The sequence below is a fragment of the Crassostrea angulata genome, chromosome 7 (assembly GCF_025612915.1).
Source record: "Crassostrea angulata isolate pt1a10 chromosome 7, ASM2561291v2, whole genome shotgun sequence".
Classification (NCBI taxonomy): Eukaryota; Metazoa; Mollusca; class Bivalvia; order Ostreida; family Ostreidae; genus Magallana; species Magallana angulata.
Window position 1 is genome coordinate 57,451,201 of NC_069117.1, and position 22,899 is coordinate 57,474,099.

General features: G+C 33.3%; 2 protein-coding genes across 5 annotated transcripts; one reads left to right on the top strand and one right to left on the bottom strand.

The window, feature by feature from the left end:
* Positions 1 to 91: 91 nt before the first annotated feature.
* LOC128192922 (prenylated Rab acceptor protein 1-like) lies at positions 92 to 6,685 on the bottom strand. Of its 2 annotated transcripts, XM_052865996.1 has the most exons (6): positions 6,542 to 6,682; positions 6,415 to 6,444; positions 2,885 to 3,091; positions 2,318 to 2,415; positions 2,031 to 2,132; positions 92 to 1,593 (listed from the first exon to the last, which is right to left on the bottom strand). In XM_052865996.1, exons 1-6 carry the CDS (start codon positions 6,610 to 6,612, stop codon positions 1,493 to 1,495), a joined length of 609 nt encoding a protein of 202 aa, XP_052721956.1. In that variant the 5' UTR covers positions 6,613 to 6,682; the 3' UTR covers positions 92 to 1,492. The 2 variants fall into 2 exon arrangements, with proteins under 2 accessions (XP_052721956.1, XP_052721957.1); XM_052865997.1 differs by lacking the exon at positions 6,415 to 6,444 and having other exon boundaries at positions 6,542 to 6,685.
* LOC128192920 (tubulin-specific chaperone cofactor E-like protein) lies at positions 3,120 to 14,285 on the top strand. Of its 3 annotated transcripts, none has more exons than XM_052865994.1 (7): positions 3,120 to 5,102; positions 7,172 to 7,292; positions 8,953 to 9,092; positions 9,726 to 9,910; positions 10,018 to 10,375; positions 11,533 to 11,684; positions 12,441 to 14,285. In XM_052865994.1, the coding sequence occupies exons 2-7, from the start codon at positions 7,181 to 7,183 to the stop codon at positions 12,808 to 12,810; spliced, it is 1,317 nt and encodes a 438-aa protein (XP_052721954.1). In that variant the 5' UTR covers positions 3,120 to 5,102; positions 7,172 to 7,180; the 3' UTR covers positions 12,811 to 14,285. The 3 variants fall into 3 exon arrangements, with proteins under 3 accessions (XP_052721954.1, XP_052721953.1, XP_052721955.1); XM_052865995.1 differs by lacking the exon at positions 3,120 to 5,102 and adding an exon at positions 6,863 to 6,954; XM_052865993.1 differs by lacking the exon at positions 3,120 to 5,102 and having other exon boundaries at positions 6,838 to 7,292.
* Positions 14,286 to 22,899: the final 8,614 nt, after the last annotated feature.

A 22,899-nucleotide genomic window follows, 5' to 3' on the forward strand; every position in this document is an offset into this window, starting at 1 on the left:
AGGCAGCGTGGTTCACCTAAAAATTTAAGAGAAAAATCCATTTGATTTCATTTTGTATATAACTACAAACTCTAGCAACAATGGAGCTCACTTGCAATTCATATGACGTGAAATTCGCGTGGTTATTTTCAAGTGAAAGTTTCAATTGAAGAAGGTTTGAATGCCCTTTTAAATCAAATTCATATGAGGCAATATTGGCATTTTCATTGTGTGACAAAATTACTTCTTTAAAATATTGTAAACAAAAACATTATTTTTTAACAGTCTTTTCACCTAAACACATACAAGCCTGGAATATTATAATTCATAAACTAACAAGATTGTATTTTAGTCATTAAAATTTTTATTTTCAAAATAATTTATACCATAACATGATTACATGTAAGAAAAAGTCATGCATAAATACATATCTGATAACAAACTTCAAAACAGATTTTTCATATCTTAAATATATTATATCAATAAAAGACAAAAGTTATGAGGTCATATATATATAAATTATTTTACAATGGCACACAATTTTTTTTTAGGATTGAAAATTTCTGGTTCGATATTTCAGCATTTTCTAAAAACCTTTTCTGTAAATTTTGTTTACATGATATCTAATCACTGCTTGACATTTAATATATAAAATAAATAATGTAATTCCAAGTATTGGGTATATCCAGTATATCTACACCATATCAATGTACACTGACCTCTGATATCAAATGAACATCCCATCAAGGTGACATTTCACCTAGTATCTTTATCTACATAATGTTATATAATAGATAACACAAGCAAAATGCAAGTACATGTATTTCTCAATATACCGGTATATAGGTAGGTAACAGAGCTTCGTTATTTGTAGCTTTTGATTTAAATAGTTCAGATTCAGATGTACATAAGCTCCAAATGATGTGACTGGGTCACTAACAGAGAGACAGACAAAGGCATGGAGATCTGTGTTACGATAGTCGACATTAAACCAGCAGTGACACAGCTAGTCTCTTGGCAGTTTAAACCTTGATTGATGACCCAGATAAAAATACTAACTTCAGATCTTACAGAAAAACAAAAACAAAAGTTCCCTGGCTGTATTAGTTACAGGCATACATATTCATATCGTGTCAAATATCAAACCCTGATAAAATTATAACTTACATTATGCAAAACTTGGACAATATACATCTATTAACAATCAAATGCATATATGTACAAATGTTCTTAAAACAAAGAATGCAAGAAATTTATGATAAAAAAATTCCCAAAGATATAAATATGCAAATATATTGTTTGTGTAAATGTTTCTGTGTAAAGAAATATGTTTCATATGTAAATGGATTGTCCTGGTCTGACAAAGATTGTACTACAAACAGGATATGGGTTGCGTTTCCCTCTCTAATAAGCAGGATCGATGGACGTTGATGGTGGACTGGTGACATTCCATAGCGAGCTGATTTAATCCCATCGGATTGAACACATAACTTCCCTCTCACTGATAAGTCATTTACATTGTTTGCACCTCCTCCATTTCAAGTTCAATCATTTCAGCTTCCTCTGCAGTCATGTACATGGAAGCATGAAGCATTATCACAAAGAAAGAGGCGCCTGAAATAGACAAAAAACCCACTGGTATAAGATGATCTTGTATGCCAAGAATGTTTTACCAATCTTATCAATAATATTCTGATCTGGATGGTTTTGGCGCAAATTGATCAACCAAAGCAAGATAATACTTTTGACTTGCTTGACAATTATCAGAAGTTAAAACAATACCAAAAGACTAACTTTCAGCTTAATAAAAATACATTAACACATAAATCTACCTTTTAAAATTGTTAATCAATCATTTCTAGAAAAAGGAAAAAGTCAATTATAATTAAAAAATTGGAAAATTTCAGCAGTTTGATTATAAAGATATAATTTTTGCATTATCTCTACATTTGCATTGTTTGCCAAATTAATTTTTTGATCAAAATAATATAGGTAAATACTAGTAAATGAGTCCTAAATAAAAAAAAAAACAACAAAAAACATTGACTAACCTATGACCCAAAAAACAGCAGATCCAGCTCCGGCCAATGAGAAGAGAGGAAATGAGCAAAGACCGACCGCAGCATACTGTTGGGCCAAACTTAATTCCCTTCCTAAATTAGAAAACAGACTTCAACGTGTAACTTGTCATAAAAAAATAAAAATCTTTAGAAATTATCCTCAAAAAATACTGCAGATTTGTGAATGTTTTTTTCATATAAGGTTTTATTCCAAAAGTTAAAAATCCTTCCTTCTCTGATAGAGTGTCTACACTACATGTATTTATATATGATCTTACCTAACACTCTAACTTTTCTTTCCTGGTTTTTCAAACTTATGATATAACAGGCTCCCAAGCAGGCAGCTATTGCCACCAATAGTAAAGGCGATGTTAAACTGGAAATAGTAGAAGCATTTAAATCAACATGTACACACAAATATCACATGATAATGATTAACATATACTCTGAACTTGAACCAGATGAAAAGAACAGTATGTTAAATTCTTGAACAATATGTAAAGCTTTCTCCAAAACTTCAAATTTCAGAAAACAATGTGAACAAAAATGCTCATTAGCCTACTGAAAATATTAAGACTATTTGTGGACACTTAACCAGATACGTTCTAACATTTTATCTGTATATCCTTTATCAACATGTAGCATAAACATGTAACATCATTGTAAAATAACCTATGTTAATCAGATCCTCTACTAATCAGAACACAGAAATACACACTTCTCTCTGTTCTGGGTCGACGACTAAATTTTCACATCTCAAAAAGTGGTACATGTACATGAATATAAATTTTCTCAGCAAACCATGTATAATCCTTTCGATTTCCCTCTGTATTGTGAATACTTACATGCAGAAAACAATAAGTCCTCCAAATACAAACAGGTAGTTACTCTGGAACTGTTCAATGTTACGGACCACTCTCTTGGGAACTGGTGCCACTGACTTGGGAACTTTGAATTTGTTGAAGTTGAAGAATTCTGTCCATGGTTTCACTCCTTCCCTGGTCTTTGTGATCCATTCTCTGGCATTTACATTGGCAAGTGATATAGACATCCTTTAAATAAATAAATTTTGAAATCTTAAATTGATAAAAATAATTTGAACAGTCAACATATTTCACCTTCTTGGTGGTGAAACAGTACATGTAGTAAAATCTTTCAGGAATTTTTTCGTATAAAAATTTATACAGAATATATTTCTAAATTCGTTTAAGAAGTCCAAAACTGTGTGCCACTTTTTGTGCACAATAAACATAAATAATATACAGTTTTTTGTATGGGTGGAACTGTAGTACTACAGTCTGTCAACCCAAATTTTCCTTTAATAAAGCTACAGTTCTGCAGCTACAACAACATGAGCAAGGGTATAGAGTAACCACAACAAAGCAAACAATACTGTAAATTCCTAATTAAACGTGAGGAATCAATATCCAAATAAAATTGCGAGAAGCATCCCTCGCGGATTTTAAAATCTTGCCATTATTTTCTGAGAGTTGAAAACTATAGGAAATAAGGAGAAAAGTTCAACGTTCGCAATTTTATATTCTCGCGATTTGATACAAACCAGCTGGATCACGAAATTAAGTACTCACGTAATATAAGGAATTTACAGTAATTTCTCAATAAACAATGTAGTAGGAGTTAAAAAATAAAATTCAAACACAATATTTAATTCGTCTGCAGCATACTTGAGAGACTTATAGTTAAAAATGGAAGCCATCTTCCCAACATCCTTCAGATATGGTGGCCAAACAAAATAACAAATGAAGACCTTTGGAGAAGAACTAACCAAATCCCTATTCCACAAGAGATTAAAATGAGAAAATGGAAATGGATTGGTCATACCTTAAGGGAAGGCAGATCTAACATCACCTGTCAAGCCCTCCAATGGACCCCACAAGTGAAGAGGAAAAGGGGAAAACCAAGACTAACCTGGAAAAGAGTCCTTGAAAAAGAAATGGCCAAGAAAGGACACAGCTGGAACTCCATCTACCAACTAGCAAAGGACAGAGCTCGAGAGAAGTGGAGAAGAATTGTCTGTGGCCTATGCTCCACAGGGGAATGAGAAAGGCTTAAGTCATGTAAATCATCTTCCAAAGGCAAGGGTTTCTGATCTGCACCCCATCTCACGTGGATCAGAAACCCTTGACTTGGGAAGAATTAGAAAGGAAGCCTAAAATTTTGCTGATTTCATTTGGAAAATGGATAGCATGCCACAGTTTGCAAAAATTTAATAAAGAATATTCATCCTATATGTGTATAAAACTTGAGCTTGGTTTAAAGTATAAAAAAATTTAGTATCTAACCCAGTATTTTATTCAACAGTACCAGTCATGTTTTTGCACTCTATATTTACAGGTAATACTACACTTGGTACTACGGAGTGTTGATTTTATATTCAATCTAGTTTAATTCAGAGCTGTTAACCTGCTCTGATGCAATAGATTTTGCTGTGTTACTTGATAATGATCAGGGAGAAATAATGACTGACCAGACACTGCTTCAACCTGTGCCCAATAAAAATCTCTAGTCAGGTGCTCTAGCTACCAAATGAGCTTTCTGGCTGCATTTTACAAAAGAACTTACAAAAGAGTCATAAATATTTTCAGTCTCAAGGAATGATATTTAAAGAACAAAACTTAGAGAGAACCATATTTATACAACTACTCTGATTTCCATTATAATATTTTACAGCCATGAGAATGAAACATTCATTGACTAGTTTGTTTTTAATTACTAAATTATTCATTAATTTGCTAACATTATCGTAAGTTCTGTTGTAAAACATAGCCTGGTGCCTAAATCAAACTGATCTAACCATCACATTCTTCCTTTTAAATGATGTTCACCCTTGAAGATCACACATCCAAAGTGTTTCCCCTGGCAGGGTTTAACATGTCAGTTCCAGGGGTAACAGCTCCAAATTTGCAAGATGGGGGAAAAAAATGATGGGCCAAACCAAAAATCAAACCTACGTCTCCTGAATTCTTTAGTCAGGTGCTCTACTTAATGAAAATTTCTGATACCAGTAATCAAACCAGTCTGATCATCGCTTAAACCGCAAAGGTATTGTAGAAAAGTGGATTTATAATTTTAAAAAAAATTTGACTGGTTTATATTGCAATAAAATTGAATAAACATTTCTTATTGGTATTTGAATTATTGTAAAGATATTATCTGAAAGAAGCTGTAGAAATGTAGCTCCACATGAAATTTGGGTTGATCAGTTCCCACATGTAAAAACCTGAATATTTTTGGTGCACAGAAAGTTGCACATGGTTTGAGACTTTTTAAACTAATTTAGGAATACATTCTGTGAAAATTTTAATACCAAAAAGCTCCTGAGACATTTTACCTTAGACATTAACTTTACTTAATTGCCTCTAAAGATCTTTTAAACACCCTCACCAGCCCTGTATGTGGTGTAGTTTGTTGTTTACAGGTAAAAATATGACCGCTCTTGATCCTGATGTGAATTTATCATACTTCACTTTCAGAGGTTGGTAAGAACCAGTAGTAAAATGTCTTAGCAATATTTCAGTATTAAAGGACTATATATGATAAGGGCCTAAAATGGCCCCCTAAAATGAACATCATCATTTTACTATCATTCTTTGTTTTCTTAGTACATATATGTATGTGATGTGTTTACATAATATTCATTTTGGTTCAAGTGCCCACAATTTAGATATATGACATTGTAAAGACAACCTTTTCCCGCCATTTTTGCATTTTTAGCGTAAAACAGCTTGTTTTCAAGCAGTTTTTCCTTCCGAAAACATAGAGCGCATTCTTGAACAAATAAAATATTTTAATCCGAGATTTATCTAGCCAAGACTAATAAGTGACAAAAAAAATTTTCTTGTTCAAGCATGCGCTCTATATTTCCCAGTGAGTGCAAATAAATCAAATAAATAGATGAAAAATATATTTTATATCAACTCTTTTAAAAAATGAGTTAACATTTTATTGTACCCGAAACACTTTAAAAAATGGCGAATTGTTGGGGCCAAATTTAACTCTTATCATATATAGTTCTTTTCACAAAATAAATTTTTAAATTAGTTAATAAGCCTCAAACTTTTAGTGTGCAATATTACACAGTATTTTAATGGACTAAACTGTAGCTCCATGGTCCATCAACCCAAGCTCTCGTGGAGCCACAGTTCTGCAGCTAATCAGAAAGTACCCAAAAACCAAAAGCAGTCATGCAATGCACTCCAAATACCTTAAATTATCAACAATAAGCCAAGCTATATTAAGACTAAACCATGTCACCCACGAGTCCTGCTGACTAATATCTCTTAAACATACATGTATCATGCATATGCACTAGCCAGCTGGTATGAAACAGCAGGAAGTAAGTAAAAAATTATACCTTGATTGTAAGGCAGAGGACAAAAATGACCTGGAAAGTAATGACCATAGCAATTATGATATTCAACATTATATCATAGGTAAATCAAAAAAAATCTACGAACAGATCCAGACCAAAGTTTGCTTACCCTTTGAAGTTTTGTTCGCCTTCAGGAATATCTATATTTCCTTCCAATTTAGACCCAAAATGATCTGTCATACTTCGATTCCCAAGTTGGTAGTTGTCAAGTGTGTGACGTGGAGTTTTCAGTGATCGTACGTAGAATATTTAAATGATGTTAAATCACGTTAATTCATTTTCCAAAATAAATACAGTCGCAAAGCTTTAAAAAAAAATATTGAACGATACAAAATATTTCACTTTCTTCTAAGAAAAAAGGTGCATCATGACTATATTAACAATTATTGAATTTAAATGTGTTGAAATCGACTAAATCTGGTACGCCTTAGTTGCCTATCTACTTTCATTTTCAATTCATTTAGAGTGACAATCGACTGAATCGTACATGTACAAGATGAAGCTTATCGAAGATATCGTTTGGTATCGACTTTTGAATATTCTTCATACTTAAATGACCATAGAGTTTCACGCAGTTGGGAGTGATGATTGCTGATGTCAAATTGGTTAGCAGTCATCACACTTCAACCAATCAAACAAGATGACTCATAGGTCTATTTCAGTAGTATCATAACAGATAACGTTAGACAGAAGACCACGCGTCCTTTTATTTGCACTCCACATATTCCTGTACATGTAGATCGAGAAAATGACTTCTTTGGTGGACGCCATCATAGAAAAATATGGCCCGGGGGAGGACGAGTCTTTTGATTTCATAGCTGTACCCAGGAGACGGTTGGAATCGACTTCTAGTGAGAATGGTAAATGTCCCGTTATCTTGAAGAAGGCAGGAGGCTACGTCTGTCTACTTTGGCAACTATTCTTCTAAATATTTTCATAGACAGTCCCAGAACTTTAACATTTATTAACGTTCAATATATCAGTGATTCATATTAAATGATTTAGTGAGGATTGGCTGCATAATTAAAGATCTGTAATATACATGTAATGATTAAGATAATTTTTTAAAATTAATTGTAAATGTCTTTGTACAGTGATAGGAACTGGCGTGCGACCAATTCTAGACAGGTACCATTTTTCACCAGTGCATTATTTAACATCAAAGCCCTGGCGAGAATTGGTTGTATGCCAGTATTGTTTATTTATTATTTCCAGTCTCTCAATTTTTTTGAAATAGCCTGACAACTTTTTGGGTTTTTTATTTAGCTAGTGTATACAATAGAATGACTCATTTGAAATGAATGGTATTAGTACAGAGATAAAAAGAATTTGCTCGACAAGGTCTAAATGTACCATATAATTTTCTTTAAAAACTTTTAAAATTAAATCATGGGTAATGCGCGATAATCTATGTACAGTAAAACTCATTTAGTGAGAACACGGATATAGCGAAATCTCGGATATAGCGAAGTTTTTTTGAGTCCCCGGTAAAATTCTCAACAACTCTTTGCAAAATTTTACAGTTATAACAAGTTAGGATATAATGAATTTACGGTTGTCGCGAACTGACTTTGAGTCCCATAGAGGTAAATAATTACAAAATTTAACACTTTTGTAACAAATAGATTTACAGTTTAAATAGTCTGCACTACCATTTAACATAAAGTTTGGATGAATTTATTTTCATATAAATTCTTCAATTCACAATCTGATTATTAAAGGGGCATGGTCACGATTTTGGTCAAAAATTATTTTTTCGATTTTAATGATTACAATGCTTTATTAAGGCATTTTTAATAGGCAACCAAAATATGAGTGTCATTTGATGAGTTATAAGCGAGTTACAGAGGTTACAATTCTTTGCTATGTAAACATGTTTACATTTTGAATGTTGAAGTGAAAATTCAAACAAGTTTTTGACCTAAAATGAATGTTTTAATCGTTAGGAACTGTTTATTTATGCTTAAAATGAATAATAAAAAAGACCAACTAGCTTGAAAAAGATTTTTGTTGGTATATTCAACCTATGTAAACAAAAACAGGGCATGAGCCTTGTTTACATGACGTAGAATTGTGAGCCCCGTATCTTGCTTAAAACTCAACGACTGACACCAAAACTTCATTTGATCATTAGAAATACATTCCTAAAGCATTGCAAATCATAAAAACCAAAATCGTGACCATGCCCCTTTAAAGGTATCACAAGAATGAATTTCCATTTTAAGCCTCTATCAGCAAAAATTGTAGTCTGGTGAAAGAAAACAGGTATATAGTGAATTCACTATAGTTATTAGTACATGTATTATGAATACGGATATAACGAAGTAAATCCTTTGGTCCCTAGGACATCGTTGTAATCGAGTTTTACTGTATAGAGTTTCACATATCTTAAGAGTATATAGATATAGAATTTATATATATAGAAAAAACCCAACTAAAAACATGTAAGCTAAGGGTTGAAATCTGTCTGATCTTATTGCTTTTCTGAATCTGATTGAATAATATATGGTTAAATTGCAGATGCCCTGATACTACCATCTGTCCTTGTTCTGGACAACAGCGGTATAAGCTGCATCGGGGACAAGACAAAACTGAAGGAGATGTGTCATAACACTACAGAACTAGATCTCACCAAGAACCACCTCACGGACTGGGGGGAGGTATACACACCCACAGTTAATCCTGTCATGTCAAATGTTGTACCAGTAGATGAAGGAAACTTACGCAACAGAGAACAAATAATCTTGCATATGCAAGTTTATTTGAATGAATCATAAAAACATATCAGTGGTGCATAGTGCTCACATCTCTAAGCAGAGAATGCCTTCAGTGTTAAGTAATAAATTCTGGTAAACATGACACATCTCAAATTATAGATTTTACACATGAGGTGTATTCACATGACTCCTGTTTCATTATCTATAGAACTGTGTGCAGAGTAAATTTCAATCAGCTTCTAATCTACACTTCTTGTGACCTGAAAAAAAGTTAATTACAGCCAATGTGTTTAACACATGCCCAGAAGTTTGATTGTAGTGTAAATAATTTAATGATAAACTTGTATCGCTCTTAAGATTTCATATTTTATAAATTAATTAATTATAAATTATGAACAATATATTTTGATAAATATTTATATGTCAATGTTTTAATTAAAAGTAGCTCTTCAAATTGTTTTTGAGCACAAATTAGTTAGGTTCATTAATATGTGCAAGCATTATATATGAGGTTCGGAACTAATGAAACTGTTAAAGTTATCAGGCATGTTTAATGATTTAATATTGTACTTTCAGGTCTTATGTCTAATAAATGGTATGCCAAAACTTCAGTTTTTGAATTTATGTACCAATGCATTAGAAAATGACTCCTGGCCACAGGCCCCAAGTGTGGGTGCTTTCTCGCAGCTTGAGCACCTGATTCTGAACAACACTGGAGTATCATGGGACGTCACACATAACCTTCTAAAGCTTTGTCCCATGTAAGTGTATGAAGACCAATGAAGCTTAAAATAGATTATACGGATATCTCCATAAAATTACATGTATGTTACATATCTAATTATATTTGATATTTTCTTTATTGTAGAGTGAAAGAGATACATTTAAGTTTGAATGACCATGATGATATTTCATTGCCCGAACCTTTCCAAATTTACCCAACTGTAAAGAAAATTCATATGTCTAAAAACAAGATAAGAAACTGGTCTGAGTTGCACAAAGTGGGCAGACTCTTCCCAAACATGGAGCACTTTGTCAACATTGAGTCTGACTTGGAGAATCTTAAGTCTAATGCTGAGGAAGAAAACACAATTTCAGAGACATTCTCCAATATGAAAAGTCTAGCTCTTACCCAAACCAAAGTCCAGAGCTGGGAAGACTTGGAGGTACTCCGCCTCTGTCCAGTGCTGGGAGATCTTAAGGTTTTGGGAATTCCATTTTTAGAGGTGATCGATTTTTAAGATTTTTTTTCAAATCTTAAACTTTAAGCTTAAATGATTTGCAAATGCATTTGAATTAGAATTAATTATATGAAGGTCAGTTGCCTCAATTTCTTCATGCACTTACTACAAGGGACACTTAATTACCATAGAAAGCATGCCAAAATTATCTTTTAAATGTATTGTGGTTTTATCATTAATCATTGAAAACATAATGGATTTTGTTGTTTAGTCAATCTTTGAAATCAGATGTTCACCAAAAAATATAATTGGTTCCGGTTTACACATTGTGGTATGAGGCATCTGTCACCGTGGGGGAAAGGGCACCATAGGATAAGGGGAACTAACTCGTATAGGCCCAACCCAAGAGACAGAACCCTCTGCTTATTGATTGTCATCAGGCATGAGCAAACTCTAAAACACGTTACACAAAATGACAAACCATGACATATCTTCTGAAACAATTGTGAATAGATCAATCCTTAAAGCTGAACACCGCTCATAAATAAGCACTGTCCGCAATATTTTTTTTAACAACGCTATCCCTGCAACCCCGATATAAGCTGTGACCTCTTAACAGTATATTTGTTTATTATTTTCAAACATAATATGCACATACGATAAGAAATACATGCATAAAATCTAAAAGACCACGGAAGGAATTTACCGGTACTAAACGTCGGGCACTAGTTTCAGGTGTGCAATTGGGTGTAACGAAATTGAAGGATTTATATGTACATTACTATTTATGAGCGGTATTCAGCTTTAAGGTGGGCACCACCATATTGTGATTTACTTCCTATCGAAATAAATAATAAATCACTCATAATTTCATCATTTCAACAGCGTATTGCATTGGGTTAGAGCATTAACAACGAATCTGTTAGTCATGAGTCTGAATCCCGCTGGGATATAAACTCTTCAAAAATTTTAATACCAATTTTTGGGGTCAAATATTGTTAATTTCAAAATTCTAAATGGGTGAAAGTACATTTTTTATAATAATATTAAGGTATTTTTATCCGCATAGATACAGATAAGGGTCCCATATTACCTTAAACATTTAGTGGATTAAACATTTGAAGCTGTCACTTTTTGAACTCTCTATTACTGAAATACTTAAGAGAAAAGTCATCAATATGTAACTTTTATTTTAATTGAAGGAGATAGAAGAGAAGTCAAGACGGCAACAGTTGATTTCTAGATTACCCAACATTCAATGTCTGAATGGAACACCCATCTCGGATTGTGAGAGAGAGGACGCTGAGAGAGCCTTTATAAGGCTTTACATGGACAGCGAATATAAACCATCCAGGTAAGAGAGAGAGAGTCCTGTTCTTTTTATATAGTTACTCAGAAAGTTGAGTTTTGATTATAAATACCAGTATAAGATATATAAGGGATATATTACAATTGGATGGGCATGTAGTGGAATTTTCATTAATGAAATTCATACTTGATAGTCAGTTAGTGACTCCTCTTTCTTTGATGCCTAGCTATTGCCCTTCATTCATTTGAATGGTAGGTAAGTTGAATCCTTCTCCGAGCCATGAAGGCGCATAAGGCCGGTGCTTATCCCCAATTTCCGTGGTGCTAAGTGGATGGGAGTCATTAATTTCCCCTGGATCAGACACCAGTCCATCCCAGATTAATTCACAGCTAATGCCGTTGCCTAATTTTAAGTAGGTGGACTGAGACAATGTAAATAAAGTGCATTGTTCAAGGGGACAATACACAAGATCAAGTGACCACAGCGGGATTTGAACCAGCAACCTTTGAGTTACTGGCCTTATGGCTATTACCACTGAACCGTGTGCTCCATTCATTTGAATGTTGATAAACAGTAAAAAAAATTCATGGTAAATTTTATATTTATTGCATTATTAAGGGTATATTGGGACCATATTTGTGTGTCCCAGGCATTCCCCCAAAACAGTATAGCACCTTATGTTTACTTTTAAAAGAACTATTTCATGAAGGTTTCCTTGAAATATAGAATTTTAATCACAGGTTGTACTTAGTAGTACCTGTATATCATGTGAATTTCATTTTCCTCTCCTGTTCATTACAGGTATTTTGAGTTGGAGGCATTGCATGGAAAACTGGATCCTTTGGCAACAGTTGACATGGATGTCTGCACTAAACTGGATCTAGAGTTTCATGTCCCATTTCAAGGGAGAAAAGAAAGACTGGAAATCAATACACTGCAAACAGTCAGGGAGCTGATGAAAACAATCTCCAAAATTGTTGGTTTACCAGCATCAAAACTTAAAGTGTATCGTAGAGTTATTTTTGAAGGAGACCTACTAGATACACAGCTCATGTCAATGTATCCAAAGAAAAACCTGTGGTCTTATAATATGACTCATGAAGATGTTATTGTATGTGATCACAAAGATAATCCGTCAGTTGTAAAAGATGCTAGAGTGATATTTTGCTAAGTTTTCTGCCGGTAGATGAATAGTCATGAATCTACAGACCAATTAGCCTCCCTGTAATATCTCCACTAAATACTTAAGTGGTTTTTTTTATTGTTTTTGAGAAAAATCAAATATAGTTATTTGGAAATCCTAAATAGTTGTACATTTAGTGCATGCGCGGATCTAGAGGGGGGGTCGGGGGGGTCCCGACCCCCCCTGAAAAATGAAAATTTATTAAATTTACATAGTAAAATTATCGCGAAAATATGCCTCGGACCCCCCCGGGCAAACACAATTATCCTTTGGACCCCCCCCCCTGGAAAAATTTTCTGGATCCGCGCATGTAGTGCAAATCATTCGATAACACATGAAACTATCTGACATCTGTTTTCAGCAATATACTGTATATCTGGTTATTATTCCTTTAATATTTATTTTCCATTGATGTTGTCGTCTTAAACTTTTCACATTTTGATCTTCTCAAAAACCACTGGGTCAATTTCAATCAAACTTGGCACAAAGCATTATTTGCTGAAGGGTTTTTCAGTTTAATTGTTCAAATGAAGGACCACGATATGATTTATAATTATTGAAAAAATGTTGGTGTTTTTCAAAAATCTTCTAATTTAAAACCGTTGCCATGCAGAAAAGCTGAAACTTGTGTTGAAGCATCCTCCAGAAGTGTAGAATCAAGTTTGTTCAAATCATGATTCACGGGGGTATAGGTCAAGGCCACAATGAGAAGTCAAATTTTTACATAGGAATATATATTAACGAAAAATAAATGAAATCTCAAAAATCAAATTGCGAGAAAAGCTGTAGCTTGTGTTGAAGCATCATCAGGAAGTGTAGATTAAAGTTTGTTAAAATTATGAACCCCAGAGGTAGGGTGGGCTACAATAGGAGGTCAAATTTTTACATAGAAATGTATAGAGAAAAATTTTCTGGAATACCATTCAGCCAGAAAAGCTGAAACTTGTGTGAAAATTTCTAATTATGATTCCCCGCAGAAGTGTGTACAACACGGCACAAATATATTGAAACAACAAAAGGGGCTTGATATTTCACATTAAAATATGTGAATAAAAGTCAAAAGATTAATTTTTTAATTTTAAGCAAGATATATACTGTACTTAATTGTCAAGATATTTGATTATGATACTATAATGCTGATTTTATCAGAGTTTTGGCTATTGTTGCTCAGGTGAGGGTTGTTTTGTTAAATTTGCTTACACATTGCAAAATATATAATCAGCAGAAATTATATTCAGTATTGTTTACATTGAAATTCTGCTTATTTGCAAGAAAATGAGCTACGCAATTTAAAAAAAGATTACATTTTCCGCCCATTTTTGCAAATCGTTTTATGCGAAAAAAAAAACCCTAGATAAACAATTACAGTGTACATGTATGTCATTTCCCAGTAATATACTTCTAACAGATAATATCATGCATTATTTAAAAAAGAGCTATTGAATAAAGGTGCTATTTTTACATATTAGAAATTTGTTGTGTGACATTCTCATCAATGCTTTTTTTTTTTACAACACTCGAACAGTGTAGATTATTTTAGTTTAAGTCTGCATTTGCTGATCCCATGCATATTCACTTAACCACATACAAACTAAATGCTATGGAACGTGTCATACACATGTGAAAACCCTTTTAAAGTTGTACAATTGCTTTTGTTAATTTAATGCATATAAATTATTGACATTGCTAAAGCTTTGATAATCAATCTAGGTGTGTGTGTGTGTGTGTGTGTGTGTGTATATATATATAGTTGCGTAAATTTTTGTATAAAAAACAATATAAAAAGCAAAGAAATTTGATTTCTTGCAATCACGTGTTCAAATTGTGAAAGTAGTGAATGAGCAATCCGGATTTATTATGTATTTCCTTTATAATATTATTCATCAGACCAAGTCTGATTAGGTGTAAGGGCGGTCATAAAGTGTTTTAAGGATCCTCGACACCCCTGACTTTTACTCAGTTTTAAAACAGTAAGTCTCAACATGGCGATTTTGGCGCATTGTGAACAGTTCATATATCACCATCATGCAAATGTTGCCGATCTCTGTAGCGCGATGGGTGTTGCTTCGATGTACCAACCCGTATGTATGGCACCCCAAATTCACAAAAATGAGCTAAAAATAGTTTCACATTCGATAAACTAGGTTTATCAGCTGTTAACTATAGTTTACGGATCCTAAACTATAGTTAACGATTCGTTAACTATAGTTTTCATCTGTGAAACTATATTTTACGAATGTAAACTATAGTTTACGAATGATAATCATAGTTTATCTATCTGTAAAAAATGTTAACAATAGATTTTGCTGATAAATATAGATTCACATTTGTTAATTATAATTTACAATCGTAAAATATAGTTAAGAGTTGTTAATTATAGTTTCACAAATCGTGAAACTACATATATCAGACAAATTCACAAAAATAACCTAAACATAGTTTCACATTCGATAAACTAGGTTTTAGTTTACAAATGTGAATCTATATTTATCAGCTTATTCTATTGTTAACGTGTATTTCCAGAGAGAAAAACATAGATTTGCATTCGTAAATTATAGTTTACAGATGTGAAATATAGATTAACGTCGGTAACTATAGTTTAGGATCCGTAAACTATAGTTAACAGCCTAGTTTATCGACTGTGAAACTATGTTTTGCTAATTTATGTGAATTTGGCGTGCTTAGATTTGTAAACCGTAGTTTACTGATCATAAACCCCTATTTATCAGATAAACTATGTTTAACAACCGCAAATGATTGTTTTCAGTGTTAACTATAGTTTACAGATGTGAAACATAGATTATCACGTTAACTATAGTTTACAGATGTGAAATATAGATTAACGTCGGTAACTATAGTTTACGATCCGTAAACTATAGTTTACAGTCGATAAACCTAGTTTATCGACTGTGAAAATATGTTTAGCTCATTTTGTGAATTTGGCGTGCCATACGTATGTTCCGAGTTCAAATGCTACAGGGACTTTTATTTTCATATACAGCATTAAAAATTAAAAAGTTGACCCCCTCCCCCAAATTAGAATTTTTTTTTGGTCATTTTCAAGTCGAACACACGCTAAAAATCCATATCTTTAAGTAATTTATTCAGTCATTCCAATTAACTACCGTAAAAAATAGATATTAATTATTTATATTAGAAATAAATACGATTCTGTTTCTTCAAGCTGTAGCTTTACAAACGTTCTGTATGTTTGACAGCACGCATATTCCATGCACGGTCTAGAGGGAGTCGGGGGGGGGGGGGGGGGGCTGGGTCTGGACCCTCCCTGCAAAATTCTAATTTGCATGTTAAATTTACCGAGAAAAGACTTCGGACTCGCCCCCCCCCCCCCCCCCATTTAGCCCCTGATTATGATATAATATCATAAGATATAATATAATTTTTAGTTGGTAACTAAGTTAATTGTTGTTTTTTTTTTTTTACATTAATGAATTCTCGTTATGAATCATATAATTACAGATAAAGGTGATAATTCATGTCAGTAGTGTCAAAACAATACACTCAGTCAACACTAGGGGCGTTAACAACTCAGAATAATATAAGTTCACTCACACATTAAATATGTCTTTGATCACACTCAAGTGACACGTGTCAAATTGATACGCTTAATTTCATTCGAGGTCGGCTCCGCTTATAAAAGCCCGGATTTCAAAAGTCTGCCATTTTCTCCGCGTTCGAGTTTGAAATTAGTGCAGTGACTGTGCTTCCGCGTGTGTTAGAATGACACGATTTTGAAAGTGAAATTGAAAGGATATTTCAGTAATTTTTCGGGTAAAATGAACAACAGGGGGTATAATAGATCACCGAGGGGTTATTCACCTTATAATGCAGCTAACAGAAGTTATGGAACGTTACCAAACCAATCACCGAGCCATCAGATGGCGTGGGGGGCTCCCGCACAAAGCCCACAGATGAATTTTTCTTATTCAAATAGGAGACCTTCCATGTCACCAAGGCACCAGCAGTATAGTCCTCGGCATCACGATTATAAAAACAACTTCACTCCGTCACATCATCGAATGTCTAGTCCTAACGAGCACCATTTCAGAACTCCCAATTCAGATTACATCCCCTTTTCTTCACCAAATTCAGGTGGAAATAGGGGTAGGGGGAGTGGGAGAAAATCTTATAAAACATTTCAGGTACTTAGTTTTTAAAATGCAAATATTTATTTTTATATTTTGCAAATTGCGTTGCATGACAAGCTTAAAAATCCCTTTTTATAAACATATTTATTATGGACGATATTTATATTCAAATAATATTTCAAAAAATATAGTGGAAAGTTAATACTGATATCAACATTTCGCCGTATTTTTATTTGAAATTTTCTTCAATGGTTGGGCAAGGCCAAATATCCTAGTTATGCTGAATCCCATTAAACTAATTTGTTTATACCAAACTACAAAGTAAAATACCTTATCAATTTTTTAGATTGTTAGCCTGTTAACAATGTTCAATTACATCACTTTGACTTGCATGTAATGATGTACACTTTGATTTTTTCCATTAATGTACATCAAATTGGCCAATAATGGATGAAGACTAACATCTTTTAAATGTTATATTTTACTCTATCCAATTTGACAGAACCCAAGGAAGGATAAATCGTGTAACCCCGGAGGAAGTCAAAATATTGAAGATTATTTCCAACCAGAAATGTTACAAGATCCATGGAAATTTTGCACCCCTGTGCCAGTTTAAAAAAAAATTGAAAGAAAAAAAATTACCCTCAGATTTTAATATTTTCCAAGGGAATATGTGAAGTTTATCTGAATTTCTTCAACCAGGCAGCACATTTTTCAATTATTGCTTCTATATATGAGACAAAGGAGAAAAGTTATTATCAGGACAGTTGCACAATCTTGTCCAAATAACATTAGTTCCAAACGAATTGGAATGCCTTTTTTAAGTGAAGTATTTCTAAGTTGAAATGGCATCTTTTAATTTGAAAACTGAAGACACTTTGTTGACACAGAATTAGTTGTTAGCAAAGATGAAGTATTTGTGTTGATGAACATCAAATCTTTTAATCAACTACTGAGCCCTTTCTCTTGAAAAAGACATTTTACAAAGACAAACTGCAAAGCAGTTTGTCTTTTTAATCATAAAATGAAGTGTATGAATTTCATAATTTTATGTTGAACTGTTAATAATGAATTTTTGAAAGTTTTCTTTGGTTTTGTTTTCACTCTTCTGCTGCAGTTCTGCAGTATAAGTTCTGCAGTATAATAAAACATGAATAACATTAACATGTATATGGAGAACCTTTTTTTTTTTTAAATTATAATTTACTGCAATATTTTACAATGGGATAAGACACAGGATTCTAAAAACTTCATTTGCTTTCTCCTGACATGTATAATAAATACATTGTACAACACTACAACTATCATATATTGAAGTTTGTTCCTATATAATTAAAACATATACCGGGTACATCATTATTAACTGCTTTATTGCCTTTAATATGAAATGCATGTAAATGTTCATCAGCACGAAGTATTCCCCAGGAATAGAGAATGAATGTCTTTGGTATGGGATATTAAATCTAAGAAAAAGTTGTAGTGCTCAAAGCATAGGGTTTCAACTTAAAGAAGTATAGCGCTTTTAGAAACATTACACGTTTCAATATTAGGAATATTTAGTTCAAATATTTTTAAAGAAAAGAAAATTACACAATTACTTGGCTCAAAGAGTCTTAGTTATCTTTCTGGGCATCAATGAAATCTTCAAGTTTTGTGAGGATATATAGAAAAATAGTTACGGTGTAAAATTCTAATAAAAAGTTAAAAATTTGAGCATTTGAATTACTTAAAACGAAAGAAATCCTGTAAAAAGTATACTCTACAGGCTTTGTAGGACATGTTTACAATAAATAGTTTTAGTTTAACATGGTCTGTGTACTGAAGATAAATGTAAAATGACCATGTCTTTTATATCATAATTATCACCCAGGTTTGTCTGCTATATACAGTTCAAGAGTAGAAAAGATGCTATTTTATGACTGTTGGAGCCCTATAACCAAACACTATAGATTCAAACTTTTAGATAGGAACATGTAACGTTAAGTTTTTAAAAATCCTTGTCTCAAATGTTTTCAGGTAGGTAAGATTCACATTTGTTCAAATCATGATCGGGGGGGGGGGGGGGGGGGGGGGGGGTCATATTAGAAAGGTTAATGTAGATTCAAGTTTCTTCAAATCATGATTTCTGGGGTATGGTGGGGGCCACAAAAAGGAGTGGGGCAAATTTTCACAAAGTAATATTACTCCTACCTCCATCTTTTTCTCCCCCCCCCCCCAAAATGATTGGAAATGGACATTTTTTAACCGGGTTTTCCAACGGAAAAATCCGGTTATTAAAATGGTGAAAATGGCGGGCGGGCGGGCGGGCGGCTGCCAAAAGGGTACCCTCATTGTACGGATAACTCCTCCTACAGTTTTCAAGATAGGAAGTTGTTCTTTTGCAGATCAATTGCACATATATCAGAGGTGTGCATATTGCAAGGATTTTGATTTCCAATAATTAATCGAAAAAATACCAGGTTTTGAACTTAGTCATTTTTTGGCAAAATTTTGCATATAGGGTACCCTCATTGTACGGATAAATCCTCCTACAGTTCTCAAGATAGGAAGTTGTTCTTTTGCAGATTAATTGTTCAAATATCAGAGGTGTTCATATTGCAAGGATTTTGATTTCCGATAATTTATCGAAAAAATACCAGGTTTTGAACTTAGTCATTTTTTGGCAAAATTTTGCATATAGGGTACCCTCATTGTACGGATAACTCCTCCTACAGTTTTTAAGATAGGAAGTTGTTCTTTTGCAGATCAGTTGTACATATATCAGAGGTGTGCATATTGCTAGGATTTTGATTTCTGATAACTTATGAAAAAAATACCAGCTTTTGAACTTAGTCATTTTTGGGAAAATATTGCATATAGGGTACCCTCGTACGGATAACTCCTCCTACAGTTCTCAAGATAGGAAGTTGTTCTTTTGCAGATCAATTGTACATTAGAGGTGTGCATATTGCTAGGATTTTGATTTCTGATAATTTATCGAAAAAATACCAGGTTTTGAACTTAGTCATTTTTTGGCAAAATATTGCATATAGGGTACCCTCATTGTACGGATAACTCCTCCTACAGTTCTCAAGATAGGAAGTTGTTCTTTTGCAGATTAATTGTTCAAATATCAGAGGTGTGCATATTGCTAGGATTTTGATTTCTGATAATTTATGAAAAAAATACCAGCTTTTGAACTTACTCATTTTTTGGGAAAATATTGCATATAGGGTACCCTCATTGTACGGATAACTCCTCCTACAGTTCTCAAGATAGGAAGTTGTTCTTTTGCAGATTAATTGTTCAAATATCAGAGGTGTGCATATTGCTAGGATTTTGATTTCTGATAATTTATGAAAAAAATACCAGCTTTTGAACTTACTCATTTTTTGGGAAAATATTGCATATAGGGTACCCTCATTGTACGGATAACTCCTCCTACAGTTTTTAAGATAGGAAGTTGTTCTTTTGCAGATCAATTGTTCATATATCAGAGGTGTGCATATTGCTAGGATTTTGATTTCTGATAATTTATGAAAAAAATACCAGCTTTTGAACTTAGTCATTTTTTGGCAAAATGTTGCATATAGGGTACCCCATTTCACTGGATACGTGTTGATAGGATTATGGATACAGTTCACATAAAAGAAAAACCGGTTTGCTGTCACATTGACAGCTTTTCTCTTGTTTATTTTTAAGATGAAGTTTTCTAGACGAGGACTTTCCCATGGATTTGGAAGATTTGCAAAATTATTGTTTTTATCAAATTTAATTTTTATTTCTTTGCTTATTGGGACAGGGATAGCCCAGTTAAAAAAAATGATGACATGTGCAGAGCAAGGGTTGATTACCGGTAACCAGTTTTTAACCGGGTTTCCAACGGAAAAATCCGGTTATTAAAATGGTGAAAATGGCGGGCGGGCGGGCGGCTCGCTGCCAAAAGGGTACCCTCATTGTACGGATAACCTCTCCTACAGTTCTCAAGATAGGAAGTTGTTCTTTTGCAGATCAATTGTACATATATCAGAGGTATGCATATTGCTAGGATTTTGATTTTTGATAATTTATGAAAAAAATATCAGGTTTTGAACTTAGTCATTTTTTGGCAAAATTTTGCATATAGGGTACCCTCATTGTACGGATAAATCCTCCTACAGTTCTCAAGATAGGAAGTTGTTCTTTTGCAGATCAATTGTACATATATCAGAGGTGTGCATATTGCTAGGATTTTGATTTCTGATAATTTATGAAAAAAATATCAGGTTTTGAACTTAGTCATTTTTTGGCAAAATTTTGCTTATAGGGTACCCTCATTGTACGGATAACTTCTCCTACAGTTCTCAAGATAGGAAGTTGTTCTTTTGCAGATCAATTGTACATATATCAGAGGTGTGCATATTGCTAGGATTTTGATTTCTGATAATTTATGAAAAAATACCAGGTTTTGAACTTAGTCATTTTTTGGGAAAATATTGCATATAGGGTACCTTCATTGTACGATTAACTCCTCCTACAGTTTTGAAGATAGGAAGTTGTTCTTGTGCAGTTCAATTGTACATATATCAGAGGTGTGCATATTGCTAGAATTTTGATTTCTGATAATTTATGAAAAAAATACCAGCTTTTGAACTTAGTCATTTTTTGGGAAAATATTGCATATAATGTACCCTCATTGTACGGATAACTCCTCCTACAGTTTTCAAGATAGGAAGTTGTTCTTGTGCAGATCAATTGAACATATATCAGAGGTGTGCATATTGCAAGGATTTTGATTTCTGATAATTTATCGAAAAAATACCAGGTTTTGAACTTAGTCATTTTTTGGCAAAATTTTGCATATAGGGTACCCTCATTGTACGGATAACTTCTCCTACAGTTCTCAAGATAGGAAGTTGTTCTTTTGCAGATTAATTGTTCAAATATCAGAGGTGTGCATATTGCAAGGATTTTGATTTCCGATAATTTATCGAAAAAATACCAGGTTTTGAACTAAGTCATTTTTTGGCAAAATTTTGCATATAGGGTACCCTCATTGTACGGATAACTCCTCCTACAGTTCTCAAGATAGGAAGTTGTTCTTTTGATTTCTGATAATTTATGAAAAAAATACCAGGTTTTGAACTTAGTCATTTTTGGGGAAAATATTGCATATAGGGTACCCTCATTGTACGGATAACTCCTCCTACAGTTCTCAAGATAGGAAGTTGTTCTTGTGCAGATCAATTGTACATATATCAGAGGTGTGCATATTGCTAGGATTTTGATTTCTGATAATTTATGAAAAAAATATCAGGTTTTGAACTTAGTCATTTTTTGGCAAAATTTTGCTTATAGGGTACCCTCATTGTACGGATAAATCCTCCTACAGTTCTCAAGATAGGAAGTTGTTCTTTTGCAGATCAATTGTACATATATCAGAGGTGTGCATTTTGCAAGGATTTTGATTTCTGATAATTTATGAAAAAAATACTAGCTTTTGAACTTGGTCATTATTTTTCAAAATGTTGCATATAGGGTACTCCATTTCACTGGATACGTGTTGACATGGATTATGGATACAGTTCACATAAAAGAAAACCCGGTTTGCTGTCACATTGACAGCTTTTCTCTTGTTGAAATGGATGTTTTTAGCTCACCTGAGCCAAAGCTCAAGTGAGCTTTTCTGATCAAGATTTGTCTATGACTGCTGGTGTCATCGTAAACTTATCACTCTATAATTATCTCCTTCCGAACCACTGGCCAATTTTAACTAAGCATAATACAAAGCATCACTGGGTGAATGGGATTCAAATTATGGTGTTCATGGGTAAAGTAGGGCTACAATTAGGGGGACCATGTTTTACATACTAGGAATATATAGAGACAAGTGAAAATCTTTTATGTGAACAGTAGCCATCATTAATTTGTTAACCCTGAATTGATAAACATTACCTATCCAGAGAAATGGAGTACCCTATACGCAATATTCTGCCAAAAAAAAGTAAGT